Below are 22,850 nucleotides of genomic sequence, written 5' to 3'. Positions count from 1 at the left end.
CACTCCAGAACAAATACCGTTTCTTTTCAATTAAGTAGATGAAATGTGCATGATCCTTATTTCTATGATTACACTATTTTACACCTCTGTGGTTCTTTTCCATCCATCTTCTAAATAAATGCCATCCCTGGAACCATACCAGGGATTCTTGTAACAACCTTGTGAAGTAAGCAAGAAACTAGTTATAATGTCTTGTTGTTAAAAAGGACGTTGGGGTTCATAGACATAAGATTATAAAAGCACTTGCTTTAGATGCCTACAGCTTGCTCTGACCTCTGTTTTTTTGTGGCAGTTCAAGTCTCTTACAAATTTAGGATTGATTGTTTTAAGAATCACTAAGATGACTTCTAACTGGGAGGCTTAACACATTATATTAAAATTTTGAGGCTAATAATAATAATAATTTCCTAAGTATATGCATAAATACCAAATGCAGGAGAGGACATGAGTCTTATACTTAATGTACAGTTTTAAGATTAAGGATATACCCTCAAAACTCAGGTTTCTTCTCTTTGGTCTTCCTGGTTGTGAATGAACATTTTTCAACTTTGTATGCCCATCAATTGAAACCACTTCCTCTAACATTACTGTTTAATAACAACTCAGATTTCATGAGAATTCAGAATCTATTAATTTTACATACTCTGAAATGATCTGTATAATTTCAGATGTTCCACTTACAACTGATCTGGAATTCAGAAAAAAAGATTTATTTTAAAATTGTCTTGCTACCCACTAAGATGATTTTAATACCAAGATGGACAGTTAGTAAAGGAAATTTTTCACACAGCAAAATAAACCATTAAAATAAATAATTGAAACTCTATTGAAAATATAAAATATATACCACTTTTTTAAAAAATCTCTAATAAGACCTTCTGTATGTGAAGACATCTACCTTGAAACAAGACGCCTTTCATTTGTCAACTTTAAAAGCTTACATGACATAAAGTCACTAAAATTTCCATAATGGTTAAAATTTAATTTTAATTTTAATCTTAGAGATTACTTTATATGGTGAAATAGAAGTCATTTTCATCAGTACTTTCATGACGTGCAAGGCAAGACAATCCTGATAGTATGCTATGCAATACAGTTTACTCCCACATTGAGCATACAAAAGAGTTTCTAAACATATTAAAAGACAAAACTCTAAATGGAAAATCCTTCCAACAAACTGCGCATCGAGTAAACCAAATTCAACCTTATTTCTGTATAAAAGGTCCCTCCAAGGCTTAGAAAACTCAGTTATACCTGGGAAGTTTCAATCATGGTCTAACTTATGTTATAAATAAAAAGCAAGCATGGATGCTGGTCCTGTGAACATGACACATGGAAATGGCTGCCACAAATGAGCAATAATCTCAGGACAGGCTCTCAGGGCCAGCCTTGATGGGGTCAAGTTACATTTGAGTACATAGATGTACATGAATAATCTGAAATGACAGAACCATTTCAGTCTGAAGATAAGTTTAGAAGACATTTCTTGACGTATCATTTATTCTCTCTGAGCAGGAAGCAACCTTTCTTATAATTCAAAAACAATCTCCAAATATTTTAAATTTCTGATCTCCTAACTCATACTTTAAAATGTTTCTCTCACGCTACTGGAGCTCACAGATAGGCTCTAAAAACATGACACATGTTCTGCCTCCATTTTATCTATGCTGAATACTATGCCATTTCATTTTAGAAAGCTAATTAGACACATATAATATATAATTATAGAAATAATTATAATTATTAAACATGACTCTCTATGATACAAATTGGGAATTATTCTGTCCAGATTCTTGTGAAAAGTTGAAAACAAAGCTTTATCCATCGTTATTCAAACTGAATAAGACTTGACAATGTTCAAATTAAAACCCACTGCTTATAAGTGTCAGACAAAATTTTTAAGAATGTCTGTATCCTTGACTTGAAACTAAGAATGCAAATGGTTTTCTCACTGACTGCTTTATTATAATAACACACTTCCAACTCATCAGCATGCAAATTTTATCATTATAAAAGTACACATTTGCAAGAAAAAAGAAAAACTCTTTTGCCTAGTCAAAAATACTTAGCTACCTTTTCATCTCATATTGAAATATAATATTCTCAAATATGTTGTCAAGGGTCAGAGAAATCTTTAACTTAACTAAACATGACATAAAATAAGAAATGCATACCATCTTTTACTAGAACTATTACACTTACCTTAAAATTAGTAGTGTGACTCTTACCTTTTTCTGGACTTAAGTTTTTATACACTTCAAGGTCTGCCATTAAATTTAATACTGTTACACATTATTGGCAAGAGCAGTAAAATTTCTCTCTAAAGGCAAAGCCTTTTCCTGATACACATCTCAAAAAAGGAAAAGGAAAAAAAAAAAAAGCAAATAAATCCTTAGCAGCCCCAAGAACTTGGCTCACGCTACCCTGCATAGCATGATGACATCTTCAAAATTCAGGCTTTATAGTGTGAAGAAAATAAATCCATGAGCTATGATTATAGAACTTTGTCCCAAAGTGGAAAAAAAAAAAGCACAGCCAGATAAGAACACTGGAAGCATCTGCTCAGGGCTGCCGCTATTGTGGGAATGCAGGCGCTGTGGCTACTTTAGGTATGAGATATGCATGCTTAGTGCCGCGCTTAAAGCCCTCGAGGCTTTGTGCACATTTAATGTCTGGGAAGTGTAGGTCTTTAACCATTAACGACACCCTCCTCACCTACAGAGACCATTGAGAAAGCACTGATTTTGCCCTGGTAGTGACGCAGGCTGAATACAAAAAATGAACATGCACACACACAGAGACACGCATAAGCACACGCACACAGACACACACACACACACACACACTCTCTGAAGCAAACATCACTCCAAGTGAGGCAAAAGCAATCAATTAAAAAATAAGCCACACGTGGGCCTCTACACCGTACACTATGTTTGTATCAGTCATGTAAACACATATTTACTGGCAGTGTGGAAGCTTCTCCTTGATTTTCGTCCTTACTCCACATACAAACATAGCAATGATCACAGAAAAGACTGGAATGTTTCCAACTTAGAATGAATGAGGTGACAGTTTCAAAACAACTGGGCAGTGAGAGATCCTTCTCAGGTAAAAATCACACCCCCTTCCCATGGGCAAGGGAAGTAGCAGGAATGGGTCTGAAAAAGCCAGTTTTCAGTGAACGAACCAGTATACTACTAGAGGGCAATTTTCCCTAAAGTACATAGCAGTATTATGTGCATGTTTTAATCAACTTCTTTGTAGAGAGAGTAGACACACGGACAGGTAGACATTTCACAAGCGATTTACTGTAGTCCTGCATTACGAGTTGTAACTGGTCTCTGCATCCTAGCATTCACTCCGTTACTCCCAGAATTCTCTTACTGATATCAGCCTCTCCTGCCATTTTCTTCTCCCCGGCTTCAGCTGTGGCCTGAGACTCTCAGCCCTTGCCATTCAGTACATGTCAGTGTCAACCCCTTTATTCCATTCCCATCAAGACCACCCAGCCCAGATTGCTAACCTACCCCCTCCTCCAGGGTGCCAAGCTCTACCCCAGTTCCCATTTACTTCTTTCCCAATTTGCAAACCCCACTATGTACTCTTAACTACTCTTGAGAAATTTGAATTTCAAAGGTGTATGGGTGTGGGTGCGTATAATTAGAATACCCTTCTTGCAAGATCGTATCTGACATATATGTAGACACAACTACACAAAGTAGCAGATTAGAGTTTACCAGCCCCTCTGCCTGGATTCAAATCTTGACTCTGCCAACCAACCTGTTGTGTGAACTTGGGCAGGTTCCTTCAATTCTCTGCTTCTTGTTTTCCTTGTTTGTATAATAGGCATAATAGTTCCCACTTCAACGTGGTAGGAAAAGTATTCACTTAATACACAAAATGCTTAGAATCACAATTATTTTATATTATGATTATTACACTATTGTTATCAGTCTTGAAATTCTTTACATCGATCCAGAAAAGCAGTGGACTTTATTGGTTTAATCTGAACTCACCAGTACTTTGAAAACAGCATGGCACCCCAAAACTTGAAATTTTAAGACATATAATTAAAATGATTAACAGTCCCAGATAATCTTATACAAAAAGACAGTGGTGGTCCCATAACACAAAATTGGTACCACATGATGGATTTCTACTTCCTGTGGCTTCCAGAACCAAAGCAACCTGAAAAGCAAAAGGCATATTTGGGCCGATTTGCCACTCATCCAGAAAAGAGATGGAGGTCAAAGTGTCCCTAAGGAAGGCTTGGAAAACCCTCCTTCCCTTTTCCTTCCTAAAATCCCCTGCCACAGTCTCAAGATGTCAAAACAGGGAGGCAAAGGAGAGGGGCAGGGAGCCAAGGCTCCTCACCCTGCTCTTCCACAAGGAGTCTTCTCCTCCCCACAAGTTCTTCATCCCTCCCCCTCTCGCCTTCAGAGCTCCTGCCTGGAAGGGCTGGTGTCCAGATCAGATATGGAGCCCAACACCACAGGGATGAGCAGGGCCTCAGGTTAATCCAGAATGGCTCTGGGACATCTTTGACAGCCAAGCCACATAGCCAAGATGAGCACTCTACAGCTCTTCAGGGCAAGTGGGCAAGCTTTTAAAAGCAAGCACAACCCATTTGTATGCGTTTAACCACCAAGGAACACTCATATATTTTTGAGCACCTAGAAACATCTACCCCTTACTAAATATTCAAGTCTTCAGCAGCAGCAAATAACCTTTGATGCAGCCCATGGGAAAGAATCATAAAACGTAAACACCTGTTCTAAGGTCAGCAGGGGCACTGGATGAATAACACATCACCGTTGGTTACTCCCCAGAACTCTCCCATCAGAAAGTCATGTACAATGTGAAGTCTAGGCCAACAGGCTTTGGGGGCAGTGGTATATCCCCTGACAGGTCACCAACAACCGTACAGCTTTAAAATCTTTAACTTCTTACCTGAAACCCTCATTTGAAAGGTCGGGCTTTTCCAGATTAGTTCTAGCCCAATAGTTGGTATATAGTAGCTATCATATAAACCCTCAATAACTGTCTCCATCTTTAATCGTTAGACCTAATATGGAAATACCTTTCACCAATCAGGTAAAAGAGAAAAGTGTCTGAGTTCAGCTTCTGAATTTACAATGACTGAAGGACTTTAAACTCCATGTGACATCATTTTTCTCATTTTTCACACCTGAGTTCTACTTCTGATTTCTAAAGAAACATCACAGAATAAGAAGTCAAAGTACAGGCTTCAAAAATCAAATGGAGCAAAAATGTGAAGTCCCAGCTTTCTCTTTACTCACCATGAGATCTTGGGGAAATTAGGGGTAGGTGGCCAGATAAAACTGGATGGCCTAGTTAAATTTGAATTTCAAATAAACAACAAATACTTTTTTAGCATCAGTATGTCCCATGCAATATTTCCTGTATTTTCATTTGTTAAATCTGACAACCCCATTGAGGAGGCCTCTCTAAGCCTAAATATTCCCATCTGGGGACAGTAGCAGCCACCTGGTAAAGTATTCTGAAGAATAAATGAGCTGCCAACCCCAGTGGCCGAACAAATAAGTATCCAATAGCTAGATGTGAAGTGCCTAGCTACTCCAATCACTGGTTTTATATAACTTCATTTAATCAACTTTTATGCTGAAGTTTCTACACTACACTCTCCCCATACCTCAACCTAACCAGTTGCATAACTGAAACAAGACCAACTCAGGGCAAAAGCATGGCCCTGAGACTCCAAAATCCAATCAGAAAACCTACTGAAACAAACCTACCATAGGTAATGGGAAGGGGTGGATTTCACAGAAACTTCCACACACTGCTTGTAAATTTTAACAATTTTTGAGAGTATAAACTATAGCAAACTTAATGAAAAGTCATCAGGCAAGATGCAGCAAGATTTGTAAAAATGTTTGCCCTTATTTTAGTCAATAATCATTACTGCTAAACAGCTATCATCAAGCAATCATCAGAAATATAGAAATCTATATACAAGAATGTATCCTTAGTATTAGTTATAACAATTAATATCTGCCAGCAATCTAAATGCCTATCAACAAGGAAATGATTAAATAAAATATACATTCATACTTTGGAATACTATCGAGGCATGAACAATATTTTTTAGACATTGCAATTACCTGCGGATGGTTTGACGTACTATGTGAAATAAAAAAGAAACAAACTAAATATGCAATGTGATTTTAATTTTGTAAAATATATGTGTATAGAAATAGACTAAAGGCATAGAAAAATATATGAAAAAGATTAACAATAGCTATCTCTAGGTGCTTTTATTTTCTTCTTAAATTTAACTATATATATGTTTTTTAAAACGAGCATTTCTTTTACTCACAAAGAAAATAACATTATTTTTCAAGGGTATAGCCAGTCTGGTAACACTCAACTAGAGACATGCTACTCTCTTCTCGTGGTGTATTGTAACAATGGAAAACCAACTTTGAGAATTACTAACATTTATAATGCACTCCCTATGTTCCAGACACAGCTCCTACCATTGTACATGCCGTATTTAATTCTTACAATGCCCCTATGAGTGCATTCTTTTCCTAGTTTCAGGATGTGGAAACTGAGGAGGAGAGAAGTTAAATAAGAAGTTCATTTCCCTGAGCTGGCACAGCAAATAAGTGACAGACCTGGGCTTTGAATCTCCACAGTCTGGTTCCAGGGCCACTGCTCTTCACCAGATAGGGTTGTACAGAGGTCTTAAATATGTAACTTACATCCTACAATACACTTTTTCATCTAAGACCCTCATAGAACAACAAATGGGGCTACTACAGCTTAATGCCTTTTAGGAAATTTTACTGTGCACTCAACTATTCAGGAAACCCCAAATCCTCAATATAAGTCACATAGCAAAATCACTAATGTAACTACACAAACACATGAAAGCCCAACAAGAATCCTACGTGTACATACAGACCCAAAGAACTAGATGCTGGCAAAGTCCCAAGTGGCTGCTCCAGGGAGATGTTACCAGGATGAACAAGCTTGTTTGTGTCCATACAACAGAGGGGACCTATCCCTGAGGCCTGAGGCCTGTCTGAGACCCCCTTCTGAGTCCCAAACTATTCCAGTTCCTTCTTCAGAAACCAGTCCTTCATCCAAACCCTCTGACCACCCCAGGCCATCTGTACTCAGCTAGGTGTCCTGAGCAGTATCTGACTCTGAGGTGGGGGCAGTACCACCCCACGACTTGGCCTGTGTGGATCACAAAGATGCAGTAGCAAACCTGAGTTAGAGACGTCAGCCTCTGAGCATCCACTGAGAACCTAAGGGATAGCACCAGAAATCTGCTCTCAGTTTTTATTTACAATGGACTCAACTCACTAGATTAAAGCTGCTGCAGTCATTGCACATTTGGAGTTAAACAGATTAAAAACAGTAGGGATCATATATTAATTCAAGCAAGCCCAGCACAGTATGGTCTGTTCATCACCAACACTTTTAAGGAAATCACTATTATATGAAGTTCAGAAACCCCTGTCAGGACTAAGAAAATTGCTAGAACTTTTGCATTAACCCCTGAGGAACCAAACAGAACACAACCCTGAGCTCTTTCCAAAGGGAAAGTGAAGGGGCTCCATAAACCAAGGTGTATACAATGTATGTACATGCTCAATATCAGTAACAATGATACTCTCGCCACTCCTGCGTGGTGCTTTATATTCTTCCCCTTAGAAAGTCCTTCCCGGAACAGGTGTCTCCATGACTCTGACAACTCTATGAAGGGGGCAGAGGCATCGTGAGCACCCTGGGGAGGGAGCTGAGCCTCAGCGACTCTCCATGACTTGCCCAAGATCCCAAAGCTAACACGTGGGGGAAAATCCCACCTGAAACTGGGCTTTCTCATCCAACACAGGGCCCTCTCCCCGTACCACGCATATGTGCTTACCATAGTTTTTGCCGGCAAGAATTAATTGCTAGATAACAGTATAATTAAAAACTTAAATTAAGAATGCTACAAAAATTTCAGAATACAGAGGAGGACAGGAAGGGGTCCGAGTTTCTGTTCAATGCCTGCTAAACTAATGCTGAGAATAGAAAAAACGGAGTTTTATTCAGACAGCAGATTTACTTACCATAGCTGTTTTTTCATCATTGGAAAGATATAACTACATATTGTAATGATATAGAACATGTCCTATAGGTCACACATGCCTGTCAAATCAGTTTGGACTTCCATTACATTAAAAACCCGACACGCATTTTTAAGCATCTGAATCCCAAACAGACGATTACCTGTATTTAATATTGCTACGTTCCACAGGACAGAGATGAGACACCCTTTAGCCCAACTGTCTCTTTGAAACGATGCCTCCTTGATGATTTATTCACCTCCCCTTCAAGATCTTGGCTTTAAAATAAAAATCCCTCATTCTTTTTTGGAAAAATTTGACTATTTATCATTCGTGTCACTTGACATTTTATGGGTTAGCATGAAAACGTACAGGCACATTACTGTCAGCATGATGAAGATGTCAGTATAATTCAAAGTAAAACCCTTGGTAGGCTCAGAATTTGATTTCAGCTTGAGCTGTCCACGAAAGCCACTGAGACCTCACAGGCAAGATTTTATTATCAGTCCCTCTGAGAAATCCAGGAGCTTGAAGCCTGCGGACACATGTGAACCAGTATATTTCAGCTGCTTCTGGTAGAAACTGGGAAATGTGGAATGCAATTGACATTTGGGTTTCATGAACTCAGATCCAGATATAAATAAAGGTACCCAGACTTTGTGAACCAGCATCCAGTGTTTGGATACCTACCATCACTTCTGATCAGTGTTAATTATAACATTCACGGAGGGGAATTAACAGGAGATAGGGAGGCACATGGGACTCTCTAATGCTTGTTGACAGTGACATATATTAAAACAAATATCTACTCTGAGGGCTGAAGATTTAATTAAACTCTCAAAACTTCAGTAGTGACAGTCAGAACCCCCTCCCCCATAGCACTCAGAAGGCACTTGTACACTTGAACAGAGAAGCCCCCTTACTTCCTCCTTTGGGGAGAGGAATTACACACCTGGGGTGGAAAAGTCCAGAATAACCCTGAAGTGCTTGTACTCTCCAGCACTCCAGTTGAAAGAGGACTGTTGGCTAATATAAGAACCATGCTTGCGCATACCTGATAGTTCCATAGAGAACATTTTTCTATGCCTAAATCTGACATCTCTGGGTCTCATACAAGGTAAATGGTATCTACCTAGGCATGGCTTGGCTTATAGTCAGTCTACTAGGGATTACAAAATGTGCATTCATATGGGAGCACATGTGGTCACCATAATGCAAACCCCTTATCTGGCAGTACTAAACCCCAGAACACTACTCATACAGATGGGTCCCTTCAGGAATGTAGACACAAAGGTAACCATAAGGAGAGAGGAGTGAGGGAAAGGGCAGAGGAGATTCTAGATGATTAAACAACCTCTTCCCTAAACAAAACTCTTCTGCTATCACAACAGTCTAAATTCCTAACCTACATTGCTCTACAGAAATGAAAAATCACCTCCTTTGTCTCTTTCTTGCTGAAGTAGTAAGTAGTTGTTCTCCACAACTTCAACAGTGCATTTTTTAACACATATAAAAACTTTAGCAATGTCTCTTCTCCAAGTCAAATAATTTCATTTCTTCAACCTTTCTTCTTATATTACTTTTCCCAGCAACAATCTTGATGGGTTAATTTTTTGTTCTGCCTAAAAGACATCTTAACAGGTAGATGGGCCACAGTAACAGGGAGAACCACAATATAAACCCCTTGAGAGGGCGAACGATGAATGTCTTGTTCACCAGTGTATTCCCAGGAATACATGAGGACAGTAGTAATTGCTAAGAAGGTCTGAGAGGAGGAAGACCCACCCAAATAGAGAAATTCAGCTTCCAGATAATTCTCCAATTCCCAGGAAGACACTGAGAATAAAGTAGGCCCAAGACCCCCAAGGATGACAGAGGGACTCCAAAAGCATGAAGAAAATCAGTTGCTGGACTTGTGATATAGGGTACAGGTGAATACGGGAATGACCATAGGCAGCATTTTCTCTATATGCAGGGAGAAGATCAAGATGGAAATTACTCATGGGAAGTTCCCATGAGATGAAAATTATCAACTTATTCAAGTTTTCCAAATGGCGTTCTGGTTAACACTTTATCCCAGGAGTTTAAGATGAGAGAGAGAGAGAGCCAGCCTCTGGTACCAAGAAAGTGGTATCCCTTAGGAGAAAAAAACAAAAGACAAGTCAGTTCCAAATCTAGAGATAATTAAGCACAGTGGCAGAGAGTTGGGGGCACAGAGTAGTTAAAAGCAACATGACAGATATCAGATATGGAATCAAAATTCAAATCTTGATTCCACCAGGTAGCTCAGCAACCTGAGCCAAGTTCATTTAAATTCCTCTAAGCCTCAGTTTCCCCATCTACAACAGTACCTACAAAAAACAGATTGGAAACTTCCTAGCCCAGTACCTAAGTACTCTAAGCATGACAAGCTGCATAACTTCCAGGTCCAGTGCAAAATGAAAATATGGGGCTTTTTATTCCCCCCAAAATAAAGAATTTCAAGATCACAACAACAAGCATTAAACCACGCGCATGCCCCTTCAAAGCCCTGCACAGGCCAAAGCCATGAAGCCGGCTCTAATTCTATGAACTTGGCAGGTTTTGTGAAGTCCTAACATTTTCACCATCTTTGTTTCTTTCTTCCAGGTCTGTTTCCCTGTAGATATCAGTTGAAAACAACAAAAAAACAATCTTTAAAAAATAAAGGACCTTAAAAAACAAATTAAAGGGCCCTATCAATGTTAAATGTACTTAAGTTGATGATAACTGTGCCATGGTTACATAAGAGAATGTCCTTATTCTTAGAAAACACATACTGAGGTAGTTAGGGGCAAAGGACCATGAGGTATGCAACTTATTCACAAATTATTCAGAAAAAATAAGTATGTGTACGTGTAGAAGGAGGGGGGAAAAGAGAAAGGGAGGGAGGAAGAGAGAAAGAGAGAGAGAGAGAGAGAGAACATGACAAACAAATGGGGTAAAGCCTAAAAGTAAATAAATCTGGGTAAAGAATATAGGGCGGTTCTTTGTTGTATTCTTATTCTTGCAACTCTTCTGTGAGGATAAAATTATTTCCAAAGATAAAACTCACATAACATGAAGGTCCCATGTGAGTTTGGGAGGGAAATAAAGGGAGGAAGAGGTAACAACAAAGAGAAGCAAGGTTAGAAGCTCTATGTACAGAGGGGCCATTTCTATATTGTTAACTGCTAAACCCCCAGCTCAGAACCTCGGTTAACGAATATTTAAGGCAACATCGCGTGTTCAAACCAGCCTGGGGAATAAGGACCTGAGGCTGGGACAAATGATCCATAGTTATGCCAGTGCTTGGGAATCCGTGAGCTGCCTCTGTTGAGAATGAAACCAAGGAATTCGTGAACATGGGTACACAATGTGGCATGGTATCTACCACACACTGTCCAGGCCTTGGTTCTTACCACTTACTAATAGTTCTGTTAGACCCACCTGAGGCCCACCATTTCACCCCCCGCCCCAGGCCTCAGAATCCTCAGTGATAGAATGTGGGAGGTTACTAATTCATTCACCAAATACTTATTGGGCATCTCCCATAGACCAGACCTTCACGTCACGTGCTCTGTTCCCAAGAACTTTCATTCTAAAAGGGATCTCACAAACTGACTGCATTAAATAATTTCTTGAGATCCTTGAGGTCTTTTTCAGCCCTGAAAATTCTACACAAAAACTCTGGGGCTTTTTACTTCAAAACTAAGCATGAATATGATAGCATAACCACGCTCTAAAGGACTTGTAGCAAATGCATACCCTCTTAAAGGCGAAAATCTATTTGAGATGCCCTGTTTCTTAAATTAAAAAAAGAATCTGTCCACATAGGCAGTGAAATGCTTGAGAGCATATATAACTAAGCCTTCTGCCAATAATCAAGTTGATTTTAACTGCCAAAATTCTTATGTTATGCCTTGACAAGTTATACAAATAGCAAGAATTTTAAAAATCTAACAAAGCTCTGTAGAAAAAAACACTATAAAAGATAGAAACACTTTTTAAAGCAATGAATTTATCAGTGAGGAATAACTTTGAAGTAGAGATTAATGATTAATGTTAAAATGAAAACATCACAAGTATTTTAATTTGCTGCGTCATTAGCCCTCCTCATTCGTAGGCAATGAGCATAAAAATGGTTATAAAGGCTAATCTTTGATAGAGACCTTGGAGAATAAAGGAAAGAATTGCTCCTTCATGAATACTAAAGATGACAAAATAGGAAACCAATAACATTTTATCACTTCATATAAATTGATCCAATTTAGAAATAATTTAGTACTATGATTTATGCAGAACTTATCTAGCCAAGAAAAATTATTATATTACTAGTATCAGAAATATGGTACCTTTGGTTACCAGATATGAAACATCTGCATTGATTTATATATTTTAGGAGAAATGGCAAAGGGTAAGGGGTAAAACATATAATTAGAGATCAAAATCAGAAGTACATGAGAATATTGTTTCCCAGATGAGTTCTCAAAAGCTACAATAGAAATATATCTATGAAAGATGGTTTCAAACACAGGCTTCAAGCTGAGATATTGAGACTAAGTATTTGTCCTTGAAAACAGCCATCTTCCGGACATAATGCACAAAGATCTAGACACTCTATTAACTATTTTCTAGTAGATGTAACAATGGATCACTTTAAAGAGTTAACTTCTACAACTGAAGGCCGTTCATCTGTGATTTTATAGAGCGGCAGCTTTACAAGCTTTAATCCCTAGAAATGAAAAATGTTCTAAACGTACGTTGAAGTCATGGACTCAACACTTTACCAGATAGTAAAATTACCACTTGAGCTAAATGCTACATGGATTATATCACTCTATTTGTATAGTTCAGCACCTGGCTCCCCACAAAGACTTAATAATCATTTATTAGCTATGAAGCTATCTAAAAAGTCAACTGGATGTCACCAGGTAAGAAAGCGCCATCTCACAGAGCTCTGCTGTCCTCAGTGCTGAGGAGCTCAGCCCTCTCGCTGCTCTGCATGAATATTCGCCTGCCCAATATACAGGTGCTTTGAAACCCTTTCATGAAAAATTCCTTTTATGTCACAATATTCCAATGCTCTAAAGATCTAACCATTTCCAATAATCAGAAAATGCAGAGATTTGCAAGATTTATCCCACAGAAAATCCACTCAGCGTTTCCTAATATTTAGCTCAGATTATAAAGGCCAGTTGCACTGGAATGGCAGAATGTTGGCTTTTAAAATTAACCCTGCCACTAGCTGGATGACATGAATATGCACCACTTACCTTCTCATCTATAAAAGGAGAGTGGTTTTGTTTGGCGGTTTATAATGTTTAGAAGGGGCAAGGAGAAACAGATTACTTTGAAATATGATGAAAGCTAGGGACTCTGGTCATAGGAGGTGGTGTATTTACGTCTATACACATAGTGTCTAACACAATGTTTTCAGAGATTTCACAAATGGCCTGAAGCCCAGCTCTGAGTTCTTTTCGAATTCCTCAATCAGATGGCTTCTCAGTTCCTTTCTAGTTCTGATCCGCCAGGCAACACTGCAGACCAGGGTACTGCTTATATCCTTAACTATGTCTTTTTATGTTTTAGACATAGGAGCTTCAAAATTTTAAGTCCATTCGACAAAGAAAACTCCCTGGCATTTGTAGCCCTCATGTCTCCCACTTGGGAATCTGAGCACTGGCACATCATTTGGGGTCATTAACTGTGCCCCTCATACACAAGTTTCCACCCTCTAAATGCACTGATGGGTAGGAAACAGTTCTTCTCTTCCCCCTCACTCTCTCCCTCTTCCACCCATTCCTTGGAGAATAGGGACTACTCCCTCACTCAGAGAACTCACACCCAAGCCCTTTGTGCCTCTCGGAGCAGGGCTGCTGACACTTGACAGAGTACACAGGTCACCTGGGGATCTTGTTAAAGGGCAGATTCCAGCTCTGTTGGTCCTGGGTGGGACTGTGAGTCTGCATTTCTAGCAAGTTCCCAGGGACCACTCCAGTAGATACCAGCTCTCGGCCTCCCTAGCCCAGTTCCCTAAGCCCCACTTCTCAGCCTGTGGGCAACTCATCATGATATCGCTGTGGCAGTACCTCTGTGGCAACCTCTAATAGCCTTGAAAGGGGCTTGAAACTCTTTTAAAACCTGCAAACCTGCTCCCTCAGTTGCTTTAAAAGATATGTTTGTATATAACACATCATGTGTCACAATCGTGGCAAAACCCTGGATTTTAAAGTCTAACAACCCTGGTTTGAACACCATAATCTAACAATGTGATTTGTGGCAAATTGTGAATCTGAGTTTTATTTGTAACACTGTCTTGTTGAAAGGCTTACAAGGAATAAGTCTGGTAAAGCAACCGGCATTGCCAGTTCTAATGACAATCTTGATTCAGCATCAACCCTACCATTTCCTGATGGTGCCTCAAGAAGCCACCAAGTCCTCCTGAAAAGGTCTAAATTTAGTTATGTTAACATCAGCCTCAAATTCCTTTGTGTCTCCCATAAGGCTCTATGTTCAAAGAAGGAGGTATCATGCAAAACAAGAGTGATCTGAGAAGACAACATTTCTCCTTCACAACTCTGAAACTTCTAGGAGTAACACAAGGACACCAAGTGTCAGTTTTCTCACCCATAGTGATGGAGGTAGGACAGAGGTCTACAAGGGCTGACAAAGTTTGCTTCCCACGAAAAAACTGTGCTTTTCTAAGTCTCTAGGTACCCCTTCATTTTCCAAGGTGGGTAGACAAACAATTCTAATAATACTCAAGGTTACATTTGATGTACTCCAAGTACTGTTCTCCAAATTCCTGTGTTTTATATTGTGGATGAGGAAAGGGGTTCTGTGGAAAGTAACCTCACAGGGTGATCTGCTCATAAATTCCTAACTGGGCAGGTCATGGTGGGTATTCACGCCCCAGGCATACGAATATAACTGCCTTAGTAAAAGGTTTATCTTTGCTGTAAACAAGCTCTGTCCATTGTTTCTGTGGGTCTAGGTTAACACATCTTTGAAAGAAGCCATAAGCACCCCCAAGAGAGCACATAAACTTGTGAGCTCTCCTGTAATCTAATTCCCAGCTTGCTTTCTCCCACCTCCACGTAATCTTCCTTATGTTCACTCCTTAATTTCAAATGCATAAAAGAAGCTGCAAAACCATTATTCTCCGGACCATTTGAGGTCTTGCTCCCTGACAGATGTTGTCAGTTTGGCTCAAATAAACTCATATAAATTTTCTACAGGTTTGGATGTTTCTTACATTGACACTATTTATTTCCATATCCATTCTTTAAGTTATCCTATTGTGAACTGTGTTGTTCTCATTCTGGATTAACAAAAACAAGGCACTAGTAACACAGTCTTCCAAGTTACCTGTCGTCAAGGACCGGTACTACTGTTTACGAGCAGGAGGCCATAGAGAACACGGGGAAGTCAGTGAACACTCAAAGATATTCTCTCTTTAGATCATGTAACAGATATATTGGCTGTAAAGTTAAGACAAATCACATTTTAAGGGCACTAAGAAAGAATGGTATTCCAAGGAATATGAAATAAACGTTAGGAAAAAAAAGGAACTACATGAAGGTAAACATATCACTTGCCCCAACACTCCTCTGCAAAAAAAAAAAAAAAAAAAAAAAAAAATCACAATTTTCATGTGTCACCTTTGCCCATAATTACATACCATATTAAATCAGTCAACTAATAACCTGATTTCGTTTACTGATCAGATCAATATTTTAGTCAATCAACAACTTTAGCCACATGATTCTCACGCATCCCATTGCATCAAAATCACCTGAAGAGGCCTGCACGGTGATTAGAGCTCCATGCTCCTCACTCCGAAGGCTGCCAGTTCGATTCCCACATGGGCCAGTGGGCTCTCAACCACAAGGTTGCCAGTTCAATTCCTCGAGTCCCCCAAGGGATGGTGGGCAGCGCCCCCTGCAACTAAGATTGAACACAGCACCTTGAGCTGAGCTGCCACTGAGCTCCCGAATGGCTCAGTTGGTTGGAGCATGTCCTCTCAACCAGAAGGTTGCCGGTTCGACTCCCGCAAGGGATGGTGGGCTGTGCCCCCTTGCAACTGGACATGGAGCTGAGCTGTGCCCTCCACAACTAAGACTGAAAGGACAACTTGAAGCTGACCGGCACCCTCCACAACTAAGATTGAAAGGACAACAACTTGACTTGGAAAAAAGGCCTGGACATACACACTGTTCCCCAATAAAGTCCTGTTCCCCTTCCCCAATAAAAAAAATGAAAAAATAAAAAATCACCTGAAGATAAATACATGTATATATATATCTTTATATATACATGTATAAAGATATAGAGATAAGGAATGAATGAATGAATGAATGAATGAATGAATGAATGAATGAATAGAGCTGGGTCCCATCCCCCAGAGATGATTTAACTGGGCTTTTGTAGAGAGCAACCATCTGTATTTTGAAGCACTCCAGCAAATGCTAATGTACAACAAGAGCTGAGCATCACTAGCCTTTAGCTTTTAAATCATTTTAAGAAGTACAGATTTAAAACACATACTGAGATTATAGATTGTTTTTTTGTGTGTGCTTCTTTTGTCTTCTGGGACTCTCCAACTTGTCACCTTATGTCTGGGATCTTCAGCCCACCACAAGCACCAGGAGAGTTCTAAACATTGCTCCAGTACCCGACTATACCCCAGACCAATTAAATCAGAACCTCTGAGCTGGGACCCATGCAACAGTGTGTGTGTGTGTCTGTGTCCAACTGATTCCAATGTGCAGCCAAGGCTGGGAACCACTGGATTAAAAAGTTAATTAATTACAAGTCTTCACAACTGGAAATGACAAGCTTTGCTAGATGAAAAGCACAATACCTTGAAATTCTGACATTGGTATAATTTCAAAGAATGGTTACCTGTGGATATGCATTGATGCTCAATTTCAAGTTGGCAAGGAGTAAAAATAAGATACAAATAATAAAGGTTCACCCCTTTTAATTGGGCAAAGTCACTATCTTACACATTTAAATGCAAGAAATTCTGAGAACACTGTTTTATGTCAGTCACATATTTTGACCAAAAGATGAATATGGGCAAAACAAAACTGAACAAAAAAAATGTCCACAAATTCTACATTTATCCTATCCAAGTAGTTGCTACCTCAGAGTAACTCTGGTACCTCGAAGTCAGGATTGTACTCATGTTGCTTGAGATTCTTAGATAAAAGGTCTAGATGCTGACCATTTTCTTGTTTGTAAATTTGTAATGAAAGTGTATCTTCTTAACTTTTAAAGAAGCCCTATGCTGTTTGATTATTCTCTTCATGTATCCCCAGGCCTCCTTTCCTCCTCTGTTACTGAGAAAACTGGTGCTTTTGTTTTTTAAGATATAGTTTATGTTCTCTGGGGTAAAAATTAAACCATAGACAACACTTCTGTGATTGGAGATTTTCAAATACCAGCAGGAATTTTAATAGTCTGCAAAATGCTGCAATTAAACAGCTTTTACTAATAGTGTTTTTTTAGTGAGTAAAACCTCCATTTTCAGAGTTGAACCAAATAAACATACTAGTATATATAACCAACATAAAAATTTCAGAAAGTATTATTAAATTAATTCAAAATGTCTAAAAAAATTCTTTTAAAGAAATGGGTTTGTCCTTTTCCATTTTGAGGCATTATACATTTGTCATAATCTTTTCTAAAGCACACTAGGATTCTCAGCAGAAGTGGCCTTTCCTTCTCAATCTCAGAAAGGAGTGGTTTATGGGTATTCTTTTGTTCAAAGCAAAAGTGTGAGTGAAGAAAAGAGAGTTTGCAGCCAGAGAAGTGATGCATTCCACAGCACAAAGATTAAAAGCCAAACCTAACAGAGTGCAAAAATAATTAAACAGTAAGTCGTTCTTATTTCCCCTATTAAATAAAATGAGTAAATTCATTCAGCAATATTTTATTAAGCACCTGTTGTATGCAATGCATTCTACTATGTACTGGAGATAGAAGTCAGAACACTGTCTGTCTCCTGGAACTTAGGAGGGGGAGGGACAGAAATTAAATTGGTTATCACGAAATTAATTGCAATAATGCAAGGAGACAGCAATGCAGGGTGATAGGAGAGCATAAAACAGGGGCCTAACCTGTCTGGGAGGGACCTTTACTTGGATCTGAAGGATGAGTTGATAAGTGAAGAAGGGGTAAGTTTTGTGGGCAAGGAACAAAAAAGGTCATTGTAGCTGGGGTGCAAAGAGGCCGGGGAAGGGTGAGAGAGGGCTGGCAAGGCAGCAGGATACAAATGGGAAAGTGGGCATTCTGCTCTAGACATGTTGAGTCTGAAGACCTGGAAGGCATCAGTGGACCTATTAGGTAAGAGGATGGACATTTAGGTATGAAGCACAGAGGGGTGGTCTAAACCAGGGACATCCTGTTGAGAGTTATGAGCACGTAAATGGGAGCTGAAGCTGTGGGTGTGGATGAAACACACAGTAGGCTATGGGCTTTAAATAAAAATATCTAGGAGTAAATATCCCTTTGAAATCAACAGTTTGCACTTGTAATAACCCCAGACATACTTCCTGAAAGAAATGAGCCCTAAGAAAATATAAACTATCACAAGTCTATTGGGATGAGTTTTCATTTACATAGTATAAAGGAACAAACTGGAATATTCCATCTTTGTTGTGATAGATGGGAGATAGGAGGTTTTTTTATTACAAATGCAATCACTAATAATTATTACTGTAGTCCACAAAAGAAATCTGAATCTTTTGTATAACTAATTAATTATGTTGCCCTAGAAGGACTCTAAATCTACTCGTGGAAAGACATTTCATCCTCCCATCAATTTCTGTGCATACATTAGACACAGAGTTGGAAAAGACAATTGAGAAAATGAGAGAGCAGAGGAAAATTAATTATAATTATTGGAATGCAGTTTAAAGAACAATGACTTAAATTTGTAACACAGGTCTGATAGAAAATAATTCTCATAAGTAACCACTTAAAACGTGAGAAGTCTGCAAATCTGAAGGAAAAGTTGACTGTTTATTAGACATATTTCTTCTTTCTTTTTTTTTAAGGGTTTTATTGGGGAAAGGAAACAGCACTTTATTGGGGAACAGTGTGTACTTCCAGGCCTTTTTTCCAAGCCAAGTTGTTGTCCTTTCAGTCTTAGTTGTGGAGGGTGCCGTTCAGCTTCAAGTTGTTGTCCTTTCAGTCTTAGTTGTGGAGGGCGCAACTCAGCTCCAGGTCCAGTTGCCATTGCTAGTTGCAGGGGGCGCAGCCCACCATCCCTTGCGGGAGTCGAACCGGCAACCTTGTGGTGGAGAGGACAAGCTCCAACCAACTGAGCCATCTGGGAGCTCAGCGGCAGCTCAGCTCAAGGTGCCGTGTTCAATCTTAGTTGCAGGGGGCGCTGCCCACCATCCCTTGGGGGACTCAAGGAATTGAACTGGCAATCTTGTGGTTGAGAGCCCACTGGCCCATGTGGGCATTGAACCGGCAGCCTTCGGAGTGAGGGGCATGGAGGTCTAACCGCCTGAGCCACCGGGCCGGCCCCTCTTCTTTCTAATTGAGTAATTAGAAAATTGGTATTCCTAAGCATAAAGGAATAAAACCATCAAGGGCCTTTCTACTTGCTGGAGACTCCATGGTTTTAAGAGAAAGAATTTGAGAGTCTAAAAGGAAAGGCCAGCCAAAAAATCTCCCTTACTGCAATAGGCTTGTTTCAGACACCAACTAAAGCTCAAGTTTCAAAGACTGAACATTGTTATTTCTCATCCATGTGGGCTTCCCGGTATGCAGATCTTCAATTTGCCATTTTGCTCTGCATCAGTACAGAGCATGAATGACCTCGACATAGAAAGCATGGCATACACAGCAAAACCACCCCATCAAATTAGGTTTATTTTTATAAAACCTAGATCATCTAGGTTTATTTTTTATAAACCTAGATCATCGCTTAGTTCTGATCAATTCAGCTATACAACCTTGCAAGAAGCAAGCCCAACGAAGAAAACCAACACCAGTACCTTTGGGGAAATGAAGTCACTCTAAGCCAAAATGTGAATGGACAAGGACCAGCCTGGATGGGTCCACGGAGAATTGTCATTGGTAGGAAAGTGTGGGATTCCATCCATTCAAAATCACAGTACCTGAACCCTATTATGTGTACAGCCAAGGTGTCTGGAGCAGCAGAAATGGCCTCACCCCAGAGACAAGCAGAGGGGAAGAGCTACAAAAGGATTCAGGGATCTTTTCAAGGCAAATGCATACGGAAGCAGCCCCTGTAACAGTGTAAGAAGAGACTGCAGTCAATGGGCCTGGGAAGAGGACGAGGACACCTTCATACTCCATCCTATCCATTCTCCACAGCCCACAGCAGTCTGTGTAACTCCATAGGAAGAAACATGGCAGATAAGAGATAGGGCATGGACCAGACAGCTGCCCAGGGCCCTCAGGCCAAGGGAAGCCATAGCTGGACCAGGGGAAATGGACAGTGGGTGGGGCTCAAGGGAGAGAGTGGGTTCTCTCTGAAGAGTGCTTGTGACAGAGAAGGCCAAGGTGGGATTAAATGTCTGTAGAAGATGGAACCAGAGGTCATCTTGATCACCTCACCACCACTGACAAACAAACAGGTGCCAGGGTGTAGGTCAAAGACCTTTGCTTCCCCCTTCTTTTCCCTGTACCAAAATCTGAGAAGCTAGGCCTTGAATTTTTCTTCTAAGGGAAGAAGAGTAACAGAGCAAGTTGAACGCCCTCCCTCAACCCGCAAGAGTCATGTCAGGCCTGTGCTGAGGGAGGGGAGGAGATGGGATTTAAATGAGCTTGAGAGGAACATTTTAAACCAGACTAGACCCTCAACAACCAAAACTAGCCAAACAGTAATAGAGTCTGCCCAAGATGTTGTAAAGAGTACTTTTTAAAGCATGAATTGAAAAAATATAAAGAATTTCATGTACATACTACACTAAGTTGAGCACGCTCAATAAGACCAGTCACAAATGGAATGCTCATTACGGAGCAAGAACAAAAAAAGAAATGAACTTTCAATTTTAATAGATAAATAAATAGCATTTCACTGAGGTGTTCATTGAGAATTTTCTATATATCCAAGAAATGAAGAAAGAGCACGCGCTTCCGAAAATGTTACAGAATAAGCCTGTTTCATACCAGCTAACATTAAAGATTATTTCCTTTGTGTTATAACCTAAACGTTAAGTATTCACTTTTGTGAGGCCTAAAAGGTTGGCCCTGATTTATCTCAAACAAGGGAAAAGGAAAAGTACATAAATCAAAGGCGTCAGTTAATTCACAGCAGATTCTCCAATTCTCTGTTTAAAAGTGGGGTGAGGGGGAGAGGTAGAGAAGCAAGCATTTCTTGAAATCTTAGCACTTGGGAGTTTAGGGGTCATTTGTCCTAAATCGCGTACAGCATTTTGCTGACATGGAAACTTATGGCCTATGGAACAACTCACCCAAAGCAACCCCTGCAAGGTACCCCTCCGGGTCAGGCCTTGCTAAGCCTTCCCTGCCTCTGGCATACTTGCAAGATGTACCTAACATCACACAACTGAAAGGATACCTGCTGTCAAAGCTTTCTGCCTCATGGTCACTGTTGGAGGGTAGGGAGTCTGGAGGGTGGGGCTAAAGAGTAACCTACTGGGCAAAACTGCTTCCAGAATTAGTTCTATTCTCATTTATCTAATTTAAATGACTCAAGTACATTTTCTCCCTTAAAGCCTATCTTCTTTTTATAATCTTTTCTCTCAACTAGTTTTGGAAATTTTTCCCATGTTCCAATGTTCCTCTCCAAGAGATAATGCTTTGTACTTTAATGATGCTCATAAAAATCTTGACTATCTTTGCATTAATAGGAACTCTTATGTGCACAGATATTTTCTGAACCTGGGAGAGGATGTTTATATAGCCATTGACTGGAAAAGCTTTGGCTCAGTGAAGAAGTGACAGTTCAATATAAAATCTAGTGAAGCTCCAATCCCCTAAAGAAGGCAGATTGCTGAAGTCAAAACCTCCTAATAAGTGGCCTAAATTAATGAGAACATAATTCACTTCTGCATAATTTCACTCTCGTTTCATATTTGCCAGGCAGAATCTGACATTCTTCTTTATTTTTCCAGGTAGGATGGAATTCGAAAGAAAATGTCTTTGCTTCTTTTTTTGAATACTATAATGACACTCGTCCTGAAAGCTTGCTTTTTAGTCCTAGCTACTGGTCACTCCACGATCATAAGAAACTCATGAGCATCCTTACACACACACACACACACACACACACACACACACACACACACCCTACATCCTTACACACACACACACACACACACACCCCTACCTCTCTCCCTAAAGGGAAATGTAGCTTTTTGCCAGTGCAAAGCTAACTACAAAATTTACCATCAAAAGGGAATCTTACCTCTTCTTCATCACCATCTTGCCAGTCTTTCCACATCCTGGCCTATCGGACGTTGTGGTTCACTGCATACCCATGCATGTTGCTGCTAGAAGGAACTTTGGAATCTGGTAAAACCCTCATTTTAGAGATAGGGAAACTGAGGATCACTCAGGGGACAAAGGCTACCAAGTTAACAGTGAAGCTGGAAACAGAACTCGTCTCCAGGATCCCATTCCCGCCTACTTTCCTTTCTAAGCTAGCAGTCAAGTTTCTGTCCTCACTTCACCGACTGGCCATGAAAAGGAGGCTGGAGTAAAAGCAATTCATTTATCAACTAAATTAATTAGTTT

The 22,850-nt window shown here is 39.8% G+C and overlaps 1 protein-coding gene across 2 annotated transcripts in view; it reads right to left on the bottom strand.

Moving 5' to 3' along the window:
• PLCH1 (phospholipase C eta 1) overlaps positions 1–22,850 on the bottom strand; it is a 202,184-nt gene that overhangs the window by 151,078 nt on the left and 28,256 nt on the right. The window contains exon 1 of one of the 2 annotated variants that reach the window (XM_081025260.1): positions 2,229–2,567. The exons of the other annotated variant lie outside the window; for it this stretch is intronic. Coding sequence (XP_080881386.1) covers positions 2,229–2,271 — 43 coding nt within the window. The 5' untranslated portion in view covers positions 2,272–2,567. Of the gene's footprint in view, positions 1–2,228; positions 2,568–22,850 lie in introns of those variants that run through there. 2 annotated transcript variants of the gene reach the window in all.

This window comes from Rhinolophus hipposideros (assembly GCF_964194185.1).
Source record: "Rhinolophus hipposideros genome assembly, chromosome: 2".
NCBI lineage: Eukaryota > Metazoa > Chordata > Mammalia > Chiroptera > Rhinolophidae > Rhinolophus > Rhinolophus hipposideros.
Note: the sequence above shows the minus strand (reverse complement) of the source record. Positions and strands in the feature narration are given on the sequence as shown.